General features: G+C 45.6%; 1 protein-coding gene across 1 annotated transcript in view; it reads right to left on the reverse strand.

The window, feature by feature from the left end:
• Positions 1-19685, reverse strand: part of ASTN2 (astrotactin 2) — a 783945-nt gene that overhangs the window by 419016 nt on the left and 345244 nt on the right. Inside the window, exon 7 of the mRNA XM_056860152.1 lies at positions 4676-4822. Within this exon, the coding sequence (XP_056716130.1) occupies positions 4676-4822 (147 nt within the window). The remainder of the gene's footprint in view (positions 1-4675; positions 4823-19685) is intronic.

Here is a 19685-nt window from a genome sequence, read left to right on the forward strand (position 1 = left end):
TCTGGTGTCACTGCTGCATTTTGTGCTGAACCCATCTCCTCCTCTGTCCCAGTGGCTTTGGAGAGCTCTCTGGGGACACTACTTGTTATGAGGTGTCAGGCCCAGCTGGAGTCCTTAAGCTGGAAGGCTGCAGAAGCGGTGAGCCTTCTTCTGGCTATGGCTGTTTCTATGTTCAGTCTTCTGGCTGCAGTTGTCCCCTCATTCTCAAACTGACTTCTTCTATTTCCTCTTTGTCTGAGGAAGTCTCAGCAGGCTGTAGTGTGACAGAAGAGAGATGCCTCTCTAGCGCTTACTGAAGCCATGCAAAAAGTTCTGCGCCCCTTGCTTAATTTGCAAGTGGGCTGGTTTGTTCAAAGGACGCCCCCTCCCCCAGCTCTTTTCCTTGACACCTTCAGAGATTCCTCTTTAATACTGCAACAAGCCATAGCATAGCGCCAATAGCAAAAAATAGGGCAAGCCATGGGATAGCAGAGTGCTGAATTGGAGCTGGACATTTTGACAACACCCAAGGAAGCGTTTTTAGCTTGGCTTCTTCCCCAGCATGGAAGTCGCCAATTCAGCTCCTTAAAGCCTCAAAACTATTTGAGCTTGAAAAACGGAGGGTCTATTTTTTCCTGTTTCAATGGAGATTTTTTTGTTTTCTAGTGCATGTGCAGGAAGCAACAGGAGAGGTCAGTGGGAAAGCTTCGAAGTCATGTTCTCTTCGCTCAATGAAGAGTCAGAGTGGTCTCTAATGGGTTTTGCAGCATCACAGGGTACTTCCACAGCACGTAACAGGAGGGCAGGCAGGCAGAACAGTAGCCTGTTGATCATCCACATTTCAAATGCTTCTCAGTGAAGAACACAGATCCAACCTTTTTTAGCGCCGATAGCCTAGCAGATACACTGAACAGGACAAACAAAGTGATGCCGCTAGTCTCATTTAATGGAAAAGTTTAAGGTAGGAGGCTGCCTGAAATGCTGAAGAATTACTATTAGAGTTATGCATGATAGGAAGAAGATAGATTCCTTTGAAATGTGGTGTTGGAGGAGAGTGTTACGGATACCGTGGACGGCCAAAAAAGCAAATCAGTGGGTTATAGATCAAATCAAGCCTGAACTGACCCTAGAAGCTAAAATCACTAAACTGAGGCTATCGTATTTTTGCCACATCATGAGATGACAAGAGTCACTGGAAAAGACAATCATGCTACAAAAGTTGAGGGCAGCAGGAAAACAGGAAGACCCAACAAGAGATGGATGGACTCAATAAAGCAAGCCACAGCCCTCAATTTGCAAAATCTGAGCAAGGCTGTCAAAGATAGGACATTTTGGAGGACTTTCATTCACAGGGTCGCCATGAGTTGGAGGCGACTTGACGGCACTTAACACACACACAAAGCCACAATATCAGAACACAATGTAACATAGAAATAAAATAACAAGATGGCATTCTCATAATAGGGAGATAATGGCCACTGTAGTCCCCAGCCGGGCAGTGTAACCCCCACAAGTCAGACAGTGGAGGGAAGATGATGTTACTAGGAAGACTATTCCACCAGGTATAGGGTGGTGTAATGGTTAGGGTGTCAGACCAGGATCTGGGAGATATTCTACCACATGACACTGTCTCCCAAGGTTCAGTTATTTCCTTTCAAAAAACCCTATCATATATAAATCACACATTAAAAATATCAACATACACAAAAACTGGGCTCCCCCATGTATAAAAATCAAGGATCGCTTTCTGGATAAGCAGCAGTCACCCAAATACATGCTCAGTTTTGAGCTTTGTATGAAAGATTGCATTCAGAACAATGTTTATTTGCCCACATGGGGGTGGGGGAAACAAGCGCAAAGAGCTGAAGAACTGTAACCGGCTGAATGATGGGTCCAATTTGTAGGAAGAGGATGAAATCTGCCCTTATGCATCTAAATTGCTGCTATGCAGAAAAAGGTCAGCGAAACGCGAGAAACATTGGAAGCCCAAATTGGCAAAAGCAATAAGAAGTGACAACAGCTCCTGTTTAATGTTTCAGTTTCTCCCTCTTCCATCAAAAAGCAGTGGTTTTACTGCCTGGGGAACAAGAGCGACACTGGAAATCAGCAGCTTCAGAGTCATAGCAGAAGCCAGAGGGTGCTTTTTGGTTGTTGTTGTTGTTGTTGTTGTTTTAAAAAAAAGTCATCTGGAGGGATTTTTGATCAGAAGAGTAAAAATAGAAAAGGTGATGGAAGGCTCATCGCTGCTCGCAACCTTCACCGTTTTGCTATATGCCAAGAATCTGCAGCTGGAATCCAGCTGTCTTAAAACAGAAGAATTAGCAGAGATTTCCAGTGGAATGAGAACACTGCCTGGCTAGCAGAACCGGGGCAGCCCAAAGGAAAGAGTGTCTGCAAGGGTTATTGTCTAAGAAAGTCAAACAGGTCCTACAGCAGGAAAGATCATCCTACTCAATGTCTGATATTATACTACACTCAGAGCCACCCCTACATCCGGGTCCCCTGCCAGGGCCAGTTCCAGATTTGGGGGGCCCTGGGCAGAGAGTTTCCTGGAGCCCTCCTTCCTGCCCACTTACCCACCTGCATGGACAATCCTTTCCCTGTCCTGGCTTCAAACCTTTCTACGGCCTATGCTCACAGCAACCTGCACTGCCCACAGTCCTTTCCTTGATGGCACTGGGCAGTGTGTGCAGCTGGTAGCATGGGTGATGGAGCAGTCACAAGTGAGCAGACAGGGAAAGGGCACATTGGAGAGCCAGTGTGGTTAAGAGTGGTGGACTCAAATCTGGAGAACCGAGTTTGATTCCCGACTCCTCCACATGAGCGGTGGATTTTAATCAGGAGAAACGGGTTTGATTCCCCACTCCTCCACATGAGTGGTGGAGGCTAATCTGGTGAATCGGGTTGGTTTCCCCACTCCACCACATGAAACCAGCTGAGTGACCTTGGGCTAGTCACAGTTCTCTTAGAGCTCTCTCAGCCTCACTTACCTCACAAGGTGTCTTTTGTGGGGAAAGGAAGGGAAGGAGATTGTAAAATGGGTTGATTCTCCTTAAAAAGGTAGAGAAAATCGGCATATAAAAACCAACTCTCCTTCTTGGGGGAGGGGATGGCAGCAGCTGGCCATGCCAGAAGCCCAGGGCCTACCTGGCGGTATACTGACGCCAGCCCTGTCCACTGCCACGGCACCCCTGATCATTCTACGGCATCCCTTTCAGTTGACAGTGGGATGCTGAAACACCCTGGCTTCCTGAGCCTTGGAGGCGAATCCTCCTTGATTTGTACAAGACGGAGCAGAGGCAGCAAAAAGGCAGTCTGCCCCGGGGCTGAATGCACACTACCTTTTCCAAATTGAGGGCAATTCCCGCGAGGGACGAATTAAGCAAGTGAGTCGGCCCAGCAACTTCCTTCCTGGAAGGCTGGATTACAGGGCCAGCAAAGCATGTTGCATACTGATATGTGTTTAGACACGGGAGACCTAAGCTGTAGCCATTGGCAAGTTGTTACTTCTCAGCCTAACCTACCTCATAGGGTGGGCATGGGGTTAAAACAAGGTACGCATCGCAACGGGCTGTTTTTGTACAGTCGAGATGATTCACGGCGATCCCCCATGGCATGGGTTCGGCAGGAAGTGCACACAATAGGGCCGAAGAAGCATGGCACAAGCTCTCAGACCTGAAGGGGACATAACACTAAACACACGAGTCTGGGCTTAGGTAAGCTCACCCTTGAAAGTCTATGATTCTATAATGCTACACAATTTATGGAAGGTCAACACTGAAGCACCTCGGAAATATCAAGATGGACAAAGAAAGCCTCTTGAAGATGAGAGCTTCCATGACCTATCAAAACCTGGGATTGAACAACAGCAGCTGCTATGACTGCCCTGCGCATTGAGAGCAGTGTTGCGCATTGAGGAGAGTGTATGATTCAAATTCCCACTAGGTACAATGCTCACTGGATGGGCCTTGGGCCAGTCACACACTCTGCCTAACGGCCCTCCCTGTGCAGTGGGAAGCTGAAACAGAAGAGAGGAGAACCACACCATGCTGCTCTGACCTTTTTGGAGGAAATGAAAGACAGACAGACAGACAAAAAGATAGATGATAGGTAGGTAGATAGGAAGTAGGGGAGGGGAAAGAGAGAGAGAGAGAGAGAGAGAAGGAAAGAAGGATGGATGGAAGGAAGGTAGACAGACCGATAGGGAGGGAGGGAGGAAGATAGATAGATAGATAGATAGATAGATAGATAGATAGATAGATAGATAGATAGATAGATAGATAGATAGATAGATAGATAGATAGATAGAGAAATTTAATGTTCTCTTTGCATGGCTCTGAGCAGCAATTGCTGGGAGGCAACAGTGCAGGGCAGGAGGCCCACTATGCTTGACTCAGGAGCTTCCTGGAAGGATTTAGTTGGCTATTGTGAGAGCAGAAAGCTAGACTAGATGGATCTTTTGTTTTGATCCAGAGGAACTACTTTTATGTACTGTGTAACATCTGACATTGCCGCCACTGGATAAAAGATACAGGGCTACGCGGACCAGGGATTAAAAATAAGCACACACCCCTCAAAAAACACACACATACACACAGACAGTCCTTAGAAAACTGATACGATCCAGGAAAAAAACTCTCTGCAAACCACCAGTGGGGCAGAACCCAAGTTGTCCAACACAGGCTGAGGTCCTTACCATCTGCAATGAAATGTTCGGGAACGTGGAGAGTCACCTTGACGGTCAGCGGGCAGGACAGCTGAGTGCCACACACCATGGCCAGGATGCAGGAGCTCACAGCAATTAATGTCAGCGCTGTCTTGTTCATGGGACTCTTGAGGGAACCTGGGGAGAGCAGGGGAGAAGCAGAGAGAGAAGGTGAAGAGGACACTCAGCCATTGGCCTCGAAACAGCCACACTCCAGGGGGAAAAAGATATGAGTCATATGGAATAATAATAATAAGAGTTGGTTTTTATATGTCAACTTTCTCTACCACTTAAGGAAGAATCAAACCGGCTTACAATCACCTTCCCTTCCCCTCCCCATAACAGATACCCTGTGAGGTGGGTGGGGCTGAGAGAGTGTGACTAGCCCAAGGTTACCCAGCTGACTTCATGTGGAGGAGTGGGGAAACAAATCCAGTTCACCAGATTAGCCTCCACCGCTCATGTGGAGGAGTGGGGAATCAAACCTGGCCCTCCAGATTAGAGCTCACCTCTCTTCTTAAAAGAACAGGAGGAGGAGTTGGTTTTTATAACCCACTTTCCTCTATGTTTAAAGAGTCTTAAAGTGGCTTCCCTTCCCCTCCCCACAACAGGCACCCTGTGAGGTAGGTGGGGCTGAGAGAGCTCTAAGAGAGCTGTGACTAGCTCAAGGTCACCCAGCAGACTTCATGTGTAGGAATGGGAAAACCAACCCGGTTCTCCAGATCAGAGTCCACCGCTCTTAACCACTACACCACACTGGAGGGACGCGAAGTGTAGGGTGGAAAGAAAGTAAAGCTTTCAGACTACAGCATTCAAAAAATTTCTAATCAGGCTTTGCCACCAGCCTATGTCATACTATCACATCTGTCCATTTGACTGGTGTTAGGGCAGAGAACGACTTTCTCTGTCTTACAGCAGAGCAGGAGAGCAGTACTCAATCACTGGAGGTCACATCAAAAGGATGGTTAACAGGCAAAAAAAGTGGAATTCTTGGGGTGGGTGAAGAAACCTGACAGTATGCTCTTCACTAGGGGAAATGACTTCCAAAGTGTAGTTCTGCAGCTCTTGCAAAGGGCAGCGTGGCTGGCAAAGCTAAGGAAGTGACATGCCACCACTGCTGGGAGAACGAGGCTCAGCTGTCTGGCCATGGGATTTAAAGTCTGGCAACTGGGGAAATGGGGGGGGGAGGAGCAGGAGCAGAGAGAGAGAGAGAGAGGCTGAGGAGGCTAACAGGTGTGGAATGGAGGCGGAGAGGCTCCTGAAGCTGGGAAAGATGCTGAGATGAGGAGGAGGAGGAGGAGGAGGAAGAAGAGTTGGTTTTTATACCCCAATTTTCTCTTCCGTTAAGGAGTCGGAAACTGCCTTACAATCACCTTCCCTTCATCTTCCCACAACAGACACCCTGTGAAGCAGGTGGGATGGAGAGAGTTCAGAAAGAGTTGTGACTGGCCCAAGGTCACCCAGCAGGCTTCATGCGGAGGAGTGGGGAATCAAACCCAGTTCTCCAGATCAGAGTCCGCTGCTCACATGGAGGAGTGGGGAAACCAGCCCGGTCCTCCAGATTAGAGTCCGCCCTCATGTGGAGGGATGGGGAAACCAACCCACTTTTCCTGATTCGAGTCTGCCCTCATGTGGATGAATGGGGAAACCAACTCAGTCCTCCAGATTAGAGTCCACCAGTCTTAACCACTACACCACACAGAGGCCAGCCAAGGGAGGGGGAATGAGGCTGTGAGAAACCTGAGACGCTGGCACATCCAATTCCAGGTTGGGAAGCAGCTGCCAGAAGAAGAGATACTGAGCCAGGGGAGGTGCAATCAGGCAGTAAATAAACCCCATCCCCAAAGAACCCAGGGAAGGACTGGCAAAAGGAACCTAAAAGACAACGGGGTGTGTGTGAATGAGTGAAGGAACTTTTCACTTTGGGAAGGCACGGTGTTGTAGGAATAGGAACGGGCTAAGCATTGTGTGGAGGAGGAAGAGGGAGAGGAAGAGTTGGTTTTTTATATGCCAACTTTCTCTGCCACTTAAGTGAGAATCAAACCGGCTTACAATCACCTTCCCTTCCCCTCCCCACAACAGACACCCTGTGAGGTAGGTGGAGCTGAGAGAGCTCTAAGAGAGCTGTGACTTGCTCAAGGTCACCCAGCTGGATTCATGTGTAGGAGTGGGGAAACAAATCCAGTTAACCAGATTAGCCTCCGCTGCTCATGTGGAGGAGTGGGGAATTTATGTAAGGTGGGTAGCCAGGGAGGATCCTGGGAGGGCAGCCCTTTCACACAAGTAGAAAGACTCCCTGGCCTAAAGCAGTGCAAGGAGTGAGAGGAAGTTTTGCAGGAGTGATGCAGCCACACGGATGCACACGAGATGTTTTTGAACTAGGTCTTCCACCCATGAAGAGCACCCTCTTTGCTGTTGCTCCCACCCCAGAAATCCTATTGAAACGATTCACTTATTATTTATTTACTTGATTTATAGCCTGCCATTCTTGTTGCTTCTCAAGGTTGATCGCACAATATAAACAACGCAGTCAGATGGCATAAGATACCCAACGAACAATGCAAGGGGACTTGGATTACAAACGTTGGGGGGGGGGAACAATGCAAAAGGGGGGGAAAGGTATCCAACATGATACATCATAAAGAATGCAGAGTGTGGAATCTCAAGAGAAAAAGACAATGCAGTAAGAGCAGGACAAAAGGTACAAACAACAGCAGAGTATATTCCTGTACCTTTTATAAAGAAGCGTCCTCCTGAACCATTCCATCATCCTACAGCCCTGTTCCCTTTCTAAAGATGCCCTCCTGAACAATTCTGTTCCACACAGTCTGCAGAAGGATGGATACTCAAGTTCTCAGAGTCTGCAGAAGGACGGATACTCAAGCTCTCAGATAACCGAACCTTCACTATCAATCAATCAATCTATCATCTTTATTATGGTCATTGACCAGCATTACAAACAATAATAAAAATCAGTCCAATTGCACAAAACTTAGCTTATGGGAATACATTTAAAATGTGGCCTTTTAAAACCCATTTAAGACCATTTAAACTCTGCCGCAACTATAGTTTTCCGGATCCTGCTTATCAAAACACAAAATCTGGCAACTTGGCACGATGTCTGAGAGTTCATATCTGATAGCCAATAGTCCAATTTAATTTTATCAGTTTCACCAGAAATCCTAACTAACCTTCACTATCTCTTTCACTACTACTAGCCTCAGCCAAACGACAATGATCTAATCCATAACAGTGAACATTCTGTTTCAAACAGTACACTCTAGCAACACTCCATTTTCTCTGTGTGTGTGTGTGGGGGGGGGGTCCTAATTTACCTAAAAATGTATAGCCCATCCCATCCCAAATGTTTGGGGTTAGGAAAAAATGTTTCCGCACTTTAATAATATGAAGATAACCAATTAAGTTTCAATGCCATGGGTAATTTTTTTTTTTTTTACAACTAAAGAGAGACAAACTGTGCCAAAATGTAGAGCAAGAGATCAACAAAGAGCTGATATATGGAAGCCTATTTACATAAATGAAAATATACAACTTGACATTACTGATAATTGATATGTTGAAATTTTCTGCAGCCCAAATACCGGCTGTTGTAAAAGGCGAAATATTTATATGATCTGAAGAGAGACCAGTTGTGGTGAGGAAGTGATACACACAAGTGATATGATAACCATCTTCAAGTATTTGAAGGCCTGTCATATAGAGGAGGGTGCTGAGTTGTTTTCTGTTGCCCCAGAAGGTCGGATCAGAACCAATGGGTTGAAATTAAATCAAAAGTGTTTCCGTCTAGACATTAGGAAGAATTTTCTAACTTTTAGAGTGGTTCCTCAGTGGAACAGGCTTCCTTGGGAGGTGGTGAGCGCTCCTTCTCTGGAGGTTTTTAAGAAGAGGTTGGATAGCCATCTGTCAGCAATGCTGATTCTATAACCTTAAGCAGATGATGAGAGGGAGGGCATCTTGGCCATCTTCTGGGCATGGAGTGGGGGTCACTGGGGAGGTAGTTGTGAGTTTCCTGCATTGTGCAGGGGGTTGGACTTGATGACCCTGGTGGTCTCTTCCAACTCTATGATTCTATGTTTTCTCACAACAAGTGATAAATATACACAGGAGCACTATGTGAGAGTGTTTCAATACATGCGTAAGTACAGCCATGTCGCAACTGACTTGGCAACCCCAGCAAGGAGCGCTCAAGACAAGTGAAAAGCAGAGGTTGTTTCCTGTTGCCTTCCTCTAAGAAGTCTTCCTTGGCAGTCTTGAACTGTTTCAGTGCACTGCCGTAATCGGCTCATGGCTCACACCTGGATGATTAGCAGCTGTTCACCTCTGTCATTTCCCTTTCTATAAAGCATCTCGAAGAAGTCCCAGAATAACCTTTGCCTGCCGTTCCCTTCACATGCTGGTTATTCTATCATACCACCCAACCCGCCAATATATCTTAAAGATTTTATTTTCTTTTTCAGAGAGCCGCATGTGGTTCCAAACTGGACCACATCTGACTCTAGTGACATAGGTTGCCGGCCACTGTTCAAAGGGGGTTTTTTTTGCTCTAACTTTCAAAGTTTGGGAAGCCGCTCTCTGTATCATTGTCATAACTGAATCCTTCCAGTCTACTGAGGCCTACAGAGGCATAATCTTGGTCCCCCTACCTACAGAGGTTGAGACTGATGAATACCAGAGAAAGGCTTTCTTGCCACAGCTTTGCATCACGTTCCCTCCTGATGCCCACCTGGTACCAACCAAAATTTAAAAGCCCATACTTCTTTTGGTTAATTGTACTGTTGTTGATTAATCCCTGCCAGGATTCTAATGAGCTCTAAGGACCCAGACTAGTCTGATCTTGTCAGAGCATGGAAGAAGGAGGAGGAGAAGTTGGTTTTTATATGCTGACTTTTTCTACCACTTAAGGAAGAATCAAGCTGGCTTGCAATCACCTTCCCTTCCCCTCCCCACAACAGGCACCCTGTGAGGTAGTTGGGGCTGAGAGAGCTGTGACTAGCCCAAGATCACCCAGCTGACTTTGTGTGTGTAGGAGTGGGGAAATCAACCCAGTTCCCCAGATTAGCATCTGCCGCTCATGTGGAGGAGTGGGGACTCAAACCCGGTTCTCCAGATCAGAGTCCACTGCTCCAAACTACCACTCTTAACCACTACACCATGCTGACTCTCTTAGCTGGAAGCTAAGCAGGGTCGGTACTTGGATGGGAAACCACCAAGGAAGACTGCAATGCAGAGGAAAGCAATTAGCAAACCACCTCTGCTCATCTCTTGCCTTGACAACGCCATGAGATGGAACTTCATGGGGTCACCATGAGTTAGTTTTGATTCGATGGCAAATTTTACCTTACCTTTGTGATTCTGATCAGTCCTTTCTTGCTTGCTTTATTCTTCGCCTGTTCTCTTACAAAGCTGCCATTTTTAGGTTTCTCCTGAATCAACTCACTGCTTCACATTTAATTGTTATGATGCTCTGTTGCTGTTTTTCTCTTTACCTTCCACATTAGTTATTTTTAGTCTATTACTTTAGTCTGATTGATGTTCAATTATTTTAATAGTCTGTTTGAATTTGATGCAGGAATCAGGATACACCTGTATTAAAATGAATAAGTAGCTCTTTGTACTTTTCTAAAGAACCAGCTGGCATCCACTGTGTGGTGTAGAGCCAGCGTGGTGTAGTGGTTAAGAGCAGTGGTTTGCAGCAGTAGAGTCTGATCTGGAGAACCAGGTTTGATTCCCCGCTCCTCCACATGAGAGGTAGATGCTAATCTGTTGAACTGGATTTGTTTCCCCACTCCTACACATGAAGCCAGCTGGGTGACCTTGGGCTCGTCGCACTCTCTCAGCCCCACCTACCTCACAGGGTGTCTGTTGTGGGGAGGGGAAGGTGATTGTAAGCCGGTTTGATTCTTCCTTAAGTGGTAGAGAAATGCGGCATATAAAAACAAACTCTTCTTCTAATACTGGGACGTTTCTAAACAAAATCAACCAGAGCCTCAGGATGCAAGAAAACCAAAATTCAGTATGATTAGCCATAGCAGAAAACCAAATTTCACTTGTGAGTCAGAGAATCCTTTTCTCGTCTCTAGCCTGAACTTGCAAAAGGATTCTCTGCATATGGAGGGTAACATATTTTTGACAGGCAGAAGAAAGGCTCTGCAGAAGCCAAACCTGATCCCAGAACAACCCCAGCACTAAAGAGCAGGAGGGTCACATGGAGCTCCCCCCAACACACACACTTTTGGGCCATCTGTCTAGCATCATGCATGCCAACATTCTGACACCTCAGAAATAATTCAGAAGCAGTAGCACCTTTGAGGTTATACAAAAGCCGAGCTGCACAACAACTCCACGGAATGACATCCTGGAACTGGGCTTCCACCAGGACCAAAAGCAAAACTTCAGTAGGCTTTTAATGAAGTCGCTTTAACCGGGGGGGGGGGCATCATGACACACTAGGTGCACTGGAGTAGCCAAACAGAATTCCACGTCCCTGCGGTGTAAAGCAAAGTCCATGCAACAAATTAAGGAAGAAGAAGAGTTGTTTTTTTATATGCTAACTTTCTCTACCATTTAAAGAAGAATCAAACCGGCTTACAATCACCTTCCCCTCCCCATAACAGACACCCTGTGAGGTAGGTGAGGCTGAGTGGGACCAGCCCAAGGTCACCCATCTGGATTAATGTGTAGGAATGGGGAAACAAATCCAGTTCATCAGATTAGCCGCTGTCGCTCATGTGTAGAAGTGGGGAATCAAACCCGATTTTCCAGGTCAGACTCCACCACTCCAAACCACCACTCACATTAACACATGAAGCTGCCTTATACTGAATCAGTCCCTTGGTCCATCAAAGTCAGCATTATCTACTCAGACCTGCAGGGTCTCAGGGTCTCAGACAGAGGTCTTTCATATCACCTACCTGCCTAGCCCCTTTAACTGGAGATGCCTAGCCCCTTTAACTGGAGATCCTGGAGACTGAACCTGGGACCTTCTGCACGCCAAGCAGATGCTCTACCACTAAGCCACAGCCCCTCTTAACGACTACACCACACTGGCTTTCTAGAAGAGTCCTTGCCTCTGGTCCAGAAGGCCAACCACTTATCTTTGCAAAACAAAAAGAGACCGAGACAGCGGAAATAATCTGGAAATGGAAATACCACGCAAACACCAAGTCCTCCTTTACTTCAATAACTGGGTAGATTCTACAGTTACAGCACAGTCGGAGCCAGAGCAGAGAAAGAGCCAAGCCATTTTGCAAGTTAAGGAGCAATATGTGCACCAAAACCACAGAGATAACTGTTCCAGGAAAGTAAGGGTTTCATAATTGGAGCAATCCAGTTAGCAGGCTGACCTTAAGAGCTGAATAGAAAGTCTGCTGAAAGGCTGGACAGCTCCCTACGGTCTAGAAAGGGCAGACTAAATAGAATAGATACATTCCTTTCATGGTATGGAAACAGCATTTGGATGCAACCAGCTATCCCCCTTCCTCCTCTTCCCCACCCCAAATCACCCCCCCCGACATGCTACTCACCTTTAATATGGAAACGTTACCATGCCTCCTATGCCTGTCTTTCTAAATTTCAAACTTTTCTTCCAAATTCTGCACTATACTATGCAAAGTATCATAAATATTAAAACACACACCCACACACTCTCAATTTGATCAGAACATAAGGAAACAATAAAAACTGTGCAAAACTATGCAAGTGACAGGGGTGGGCATAATCAAATTCACTTTTTACATCATGACTGGACCCACTTTAACTTAAAAGTAGGGCTGTTGATTCGGTAAAAAACCGAACTGGAAAAATAACTGGCTCCAATGCTTTCTAATGGGGGGATGGGGCGACCCCTTCCAGACGCCATAATTTTGGATCCCCTGACCCAATCTTCACCAAACCTGGGGGTTCTTTCAAGGAGAGTCCCTTCAAGCTACCCTGAAAATTTGGGACCTCTACCTGCAAAAATGCTCCCCCAGAGCCGCGGAAAGCAGTGAATGTGTTTAAATGGCTTTCCTACCTATAGGGGAATTCAGGATTTCACAGAAAATAAAGGCCATTTAAACCCAAATCCGAAATATACCGAATTTTTTTTTCAACAGCCCTACTTCAAAGTCCAAATGAAATCAGTCTCTTTTCAAATACTATTCCACAGATCTAGGGTGACATGTTCTCCCTGCCTTTGCTTTGTCCGGGTCATGGTTTTCATATATTTTAACTCTATAGCCAGCACCCTGAGTAGTATTTGAATGGGAGACCTCCACGGAATACCAGGGAGGCAGGCAATGGCAAATCACCTCTGAAAGCCTCTTGCCTTGAAAAGCCTACAGGGTTGCCATCAATCAGCTTATGACTTGACGGCCCAAAAATAAATAAATTAAAAAGTCAGCAACACTGAGCTCAGTTCTTTCCTCCGCACATGTGAATAATCTGGAACATGAAAATTTCTCTTGAAATCAGGGTAGAAGAAGAGGCTAGATGGCCATCTGTCAGCAATGCTGATTCTATGACCTCAGGCCGATAGTGAGATATCCTGGCTATCTTCTGGGCATGGAGTAGGGGTCACCAGATGTGTGGGACAGAGGTAGTTGTGAATTTCCTGCATTGTGCAGTGGGTTGGACTAGATGACCCTGGTGGTACCCTCCAACTCAAAGATTCCATTATTCAAAGCAGGAACTTATGTATTGCATTTCTGGGCCACCATTCCTCCATCACAGAACTAAAAACAGTGGATACAGGATTTCAAGCAGGTCTCCCATCCAGGTACTGACTAGGCCCAGACATGGCAATAGCTGATTAGGGATCAGCCAACCATGCTCAGTTTCTATGTCAATTCACTTCTCAGCCTTTTATTTTGAACTAACTTAAGTGTCCTTTAACAAACTGGGGAGAGGGTATGTGCAATTCACCCAGCCTGTGAATCTTACCCTACCGCTGTAGGGTTAATCTTTTGTGGCACCTTTTCACTTGTAGGATTTTGACTTTGGCACCAAAATCTTCAGAACAGGCACACAAGAAGAGGTACACTGCTTCTGGATATATAGGCTACATTTAGCCATCATGACTAATACTCAGTGTGGTGTAGTGGTTAAGAGCAGTGGACTCTAATCTGGAGAACCGGGTTTGATTCACCACTCCTCCACATGAGTGGCAAATTATGATCTGGTGAATTGGGTTGGGTTTCTCCACTCCTAAACGTGAAGCCAGATGGGTGGCGTAGGGCTAGTCACAGTTCTCTCTAAACTCTTTCAGCCCCACCTACCTCACAAGGTGTCTGTTGTAGGGAGAGGAAGAGAAGGAGTTTGTAAGCCGGTTTGATTCTCCTTAAAAGTTGAGAAACTTGGCATATAAAAACCAACTCTCCTTCGTCTTCTTCATTGATGGGCCAGTCCTGCATGGCTCTGTCTACCCCATCGTTTTTAAAGACATCTAAACTAACAGCCATCACTATAAACCCTCAGTGCATTCTATTAAGTTAGCTATGTGTTGTGCAACCCCCCCCCCCCAAAAAAAAAATCAAGCAAACATATTTTGCCCATCAAGATTACTGGGTGTCCCTGAGTTCAACTTGCCAGAAAAACTGCTATCCCATTCAAGTGGCTACTATGTGGTTAAAACAAGCCAATCTTCTCCATGGTCAATTACACATGGGGTTTTTGCCTGAGGTGCGTTGCTGGCTAGACCCGCACTTTCCTGTTGGGAATCTCTGCACCAGCAGCCTCCAAGCTCAAATAAAGTCCCGCCCCTTTAAATGTTGCTTTGTAATTGGAATGCTCACTGTGAGAAAAGTCCCCCCCAAACCCAACTGCAGCATAAAAGAGCATTTTAAGAACAATAAACCAAAAAAAACAAAACAAAACAAAAAAAACCCAGAACAATCTGAAAGAAAGGGGGGGAACCAAACCCCATTTAAAAATGCCTTTCTTTTGCTCAGAAAGAGCTCTGAGGAAGCTGGGAGTATTTGAATCTCCACCTCTTTACATGCTGCTTTGTGATTGGCTGTGAGAGAGGCCAATCTTTTTGTGGCCCGGTTTTGCCATCGGCATGGAGAGTTCAGCCGGGCTGAGCTCAGGTTAAAGGGGAAAGTTGGATTAAAAAAGGAATGGGAAGACCTGGACATTGCGTGGCTGGCAGTGAAGTCATTTCTAATGGACGGAGAACTCGTGCAGAGCTCCAAAGAACAACCGCGTCAGACTGGGCCAAATGTGAATCCAAGTGCCTATGCATAAATGACCCATGTGACTTAAACAAAGGAACCTAACTAACATTTTCGGCCACAACATCCCCCTTGCAGATCACTAATATTTACAGCACAAGCACTTTCACGCTGCATTTAAACACCCTCTGGGAGATAAATGACGTAACAGAAGACCTTTCAAAACCAAAGAAATGGATGCTTTGCGATATGCCCCTAACTAAATACACTGCAACTGCTTTAAAGGAAGCTGGTACCAATTTGTGCTTTCCCCTAGAAGCTTAAAGCTGCAAAGAAGCAGGTAAGTCAGACGATGAGAGGACGATGGGATTGGTTTATGGGATGTGGTAAGGAGAACCAGGGCTTTTGTTTGTGTGATATGCACCTTTCACATGCCATGAACAACCAGAAATGGTCAGTGGTTGCTAGACCAACACTAACTAGTTAAAGGGACCAGCTTTATATCCTAACAGTGTGTTTGTGCAAGACCCAGAAGCAAGAATCCCTGTTTATTTGGCTTTGTTGTTCAAACATAAAATAAAAGACAGAGGGAGAAAAAAACAAACACACAAGAACAGGCAAACAAGCCTGTTCATATTAGGGTAGGAATTATTATCAGAGCATCTCTCCGCTCTCAATCCAATTAGATGCCACTTAATTAGACTGGAAGGAAAACCGGTTTCAGAAATATAATCTGCTCTTAGTGAATAGCAACCCTGGGCTTGCAGGCAGCTGTTGCTTGGGTCAGACACCAGCTCCGGGACCAGGCGTATATGACATTTTGCACCCGCACCAATTTAGATGCGATGAGGCCTCACGGAGGGCAAACAGTTTGCTGAAAAAGCACAGCAGAACAGTTCTTTCTGAAGGGGCTAATTGCTCTGAAAGTGTTTGCATCTTATGCAGAAGGAAGGAAAGCTCAAACTTGCAGATGAAAAAGTTTAGCAAAGTGGGAGAGAGAAGCATTTCCAACCAACTCTCTCTCTCTCTCGCTGATTTGCCCATCCTTCCCAGAATCTAAGAGTGCTTTCACACATGCCAGATAATCCACTTTCAATCCACTTTCAGTGCACTTTGCAGCTGGATTTTACTCTGTGAAATGGCAAAACCAACTTGCAAATGCTTGTTAAAGTGCATTGAAAGTGGATGTTTCAGGACTTGGGAAAGCACCCTAAGAGTTGCCCTGCTAGATCAACCTCATAGCCCAGGGTGCTGGTCCTCACACTGGTCAAACATATGCCCCTCTGCTGCCCTCACATCAGCAACCAGTACTCTGAGGTATATTGCCACTGAAGACAGAGGTTCTATTTAGTCATCATGTTTAATAATCATTGATAGGTCTATCTTCCACCATTAATTAGTCCAATCTCCCCTTTAAAGTCCTCTAAACTAGTGGGCACTAATGCAATCTATTATAGCAAGCTCCCATTAAGTTAATGATGTGTTCTGTAAGTAAATTATTTTCTCTGTTCTGAATCTATTGGCCATCATCTTTATCGGTTGCACTGCATTCTAATATGATGGAAGAGGAAGTTCTCTCTCTCTTCTTCACATGATGCATAATTTTAGCAGCCTCTAATATGTCCCTCCCAGGTCATTTTTTCCCGTAAAAATGAGGGGGAGGAGGAGAAGGAGAGTTGGTTTTTATATACCGACATTCTCAACCTTTTAAGGAGACTCAAACTGGCTTACAATCTCCTTATTCTCCCCACAACAGACATCTTGTGAGTTAGGTAGGGCTGAGAGAGTTTGCAGCGAGCTGTAGTAGTGGGGAAACCAACCCAGTTCACCAGATTAGAGTCCACTGCTCATGTGAAGGAGCGGGGGATCAAACCCGGTTCTCCAGATGAGAGTCCATCGCTCTTAACCACTACACCACGCTGGCCCTTGATAATGTTGATTTCCTCTTTTTGTACCATTTTATCTCACATATGTGTGTGTATGTGTGTGTGTGTGTGTGTCCAGAACTCTACACTGTGTTCCAAATGCTCCTCCCTCTTCACTCTACTGCAATAGAGAAGCAGCTGATAGAATTATTCCATCTCTGCAAATATGGCTTAGATTACCGGACAGTATGCACCACCACACACGGATTTATGACTACCTTTAAACATCAAGCTTCCTATAACAATACAGTAATAAATCAATGCTGTGTGAACAGCTGGGAAATCAGCTGATACTCTAAAAAATAATTAATTTAAATTACTCAGTTTGACTGACTCTTAAATATAGCCACATGTGGGTGCTCAAACGCTTAGCAATCAGGCCCTTTCCCACCTTGAGAAGGCACCATTACCTTTTGAGATGTCATGATAAAATTCTAGCTCAAGATATTAGGATGCAAATATAGACATCAGCTGGAAGGCAGAGCGGATTTCTAGACTGCTTTAGTGCATCATGACAAAAGTCTGCACCGTTCTCATTAGCATGACAGAAACTCACTTATGAAATATGCTGGCACATTCACAGCACTCTTCAAGGAGTGGGGATGGGTGGGGAAATGCCGACCCCAGTCACTCGAGCAACCTTGGCCTGTTCACGTTCAGATGTCCACCTTCCTCTGGGAAACTTGGTAGGGTGAATGCCCTCCAAGAACCAGGAAGTCCATGACTGTCAAGTAAATTCACCACCTGCTAATTACTCCCCCCTTGATGTTCATGCAAGGACTTGTTAATATCACATTGCTTTTCCAGAACACTCCATCTTTTCTTTTCTTAAGCCAGGAGGAGGAGGAGGAAGAGAAAGAAGAGGAGGAGGAGAAGGAGAAAAAGAGGAGGAGGAGGAAGGAGGAGAAGAAGTAGAAGAAGAGGAGGAGGAGGAAAAAGAGGAGGAAGAAGAGGAAGAGGAGGAAGAAGAGTCAGCTTTTATATGCCGACTTTCTCCACCACTTAAGGAAGAATCAAACCTGCTTACAATCCCTTCCCTTCCCTTCCCCTCCCCACAACAGACACCCTGTGAGATAGGTGGAGCTGAGAGAGTTTGGAGAGAATTGTGACTAGCCCAGATGGCTTCATGTGGAGGAGTGGGGAAGCCAACCCGGTTCACCAGATTAGCATCTGCCGCTCCTGTGGGGAAGAGTGGGGAATCAAACCCAGTTCTAAAGATTCGAGACCACCACTCCAAACCACTGCTCTTAATCACTACAACAATCTGGCTCTGTACAGACTGACCAGTTTGATAAAAGAGAAGACGACTGAAGACTTCCCAAAAAAAAAAATGGGAATGCTATTTCGAATATGTTAAACAGAAAAGATAGTTAGAGATAAAGATTAGTTTATAAAACTTACTATATAGGATAGAAGGAACTTATTAAAAAAAATGTTGACCATAAGAATAATGTATAGGATATTTGAAATGAAGAGACAGACTCCCCAAAGGAGTACAAACAGTGTGAATGTGTGTATATGTAATTTGTGTGTTCTCTATCTGAAAATGTTAATAAAATATCTTTAAAAAAAAACAATCTGGCTCTGTTAAATCTTTTCAAAGACTAATTATGGACTGGCGGAACAATCCACAAGGGGGGATCGGCTTAGGAGCCGGCATGACCCCTGCGCTGGTATCAGTGCCAGTTGCGATGTGCAAACGGGCACTAACGCAGGCACCGGACCATTTACGCCGGCGCTGGGGAGCGGAGGGCAGCGCGAAGCAGGGGTGCCGGCGGAGCCTCACCAGCAGCATATTTCCCATGCAGGGTCTCCTGCCAGCACCAAAGGGGGGCTTCTCAGGGGCAGGGCTGACTTTAGTCAGCTCCCTGAGCCCTTTCGTCCTGGATTCGCCTCCTTTTACTGGCACAAACTTGTGCCTGCAGAAATGGTGGCATAGCCCCATGAAACTCTATGGAGCAGTTTCATGGGGGTTTGGGGGGATTTTATTTTTCCCCTCTAACCCCGTTGCTACAACTGTCTTCCCACCTGATCAGGATTAATTCAAACATGCATAATACAAGGGCTGGGTCTACTAAGTTATTAAATGTCCATGTGATGCAGTTTCTTATTTGTTATCCTTTCTCCAAGCAATAAAGACTAGCACACACAGCATTTTCAGATAGTGATGGGAGACCTCTAGGTGGGAGACCTGGTAGCAGACATCCAGTACAGGTTGAATATCCCTTATGCGGACTGCTTGGGACCAGAAGTGGTCCATATTTCAGATCTTTTTTCCATATTTTGGAATATTTGCATATACATAATGAGATATCTTAAGGATGGGACCTAAGTCTAAACATGACATTCATTTATGTTTTATATACGCTTTATGCACATAGCCAGAATGTAATTTTAAACAATATTTTAAATATTTTTTGTGTGCACTGAACCATTAGAAAGCAAACTGGTGTGCTGCTCTGAGTAACAAGAACATAAGAAAGGCCATGCTGGATCAGACCAAGGTCCATCAAGTCCAGCAGTCTGTTCACACAGTAGCCAACCAGGTGCCTCTAGGAAGCCCACAAACAAGACACCTGCAGCAGCATTGCCCTGCCTGTGTTCCAAAGCACCTAATATAATAGGCATGCTCCTCTGATCCTGGAGAGAATGTCTGCATGCCAGCTCAAAAAGTCTGGTTTTCGGGTCAGTCCGAATATCAGATGTCCAGATAAGGGATACTCAGCCTGCATTTGAACAAATAACACTCCAACTTTTAACCTTCAGCAATACACTTGCATACTTGAAGTTGAAACAACTGGTTCCCCCAAACTCCTACCTCCCACCAAGGGCATCTCTGATATGTGCAGATTCTCAAGCAGTTTCTTCACAGCCCATCTCCCTCTGCGTCCGCAGTCCGGCTCGTCT

The sequence above is a fragment of the Euleptes europaea genome, chromosome 14, assembly GCF_029931775.1.
Source record: "Euleptes europaea isolate rEulEur1 chromosome 14, rEulEur1.hap1, whole genome shotgun sequence".
NCBI lineage: Eukaryota > Metazoa > Chordata > Lepidosauria > Squamata > Sphaerodactylidae > Euleptes > Euleptes europaea.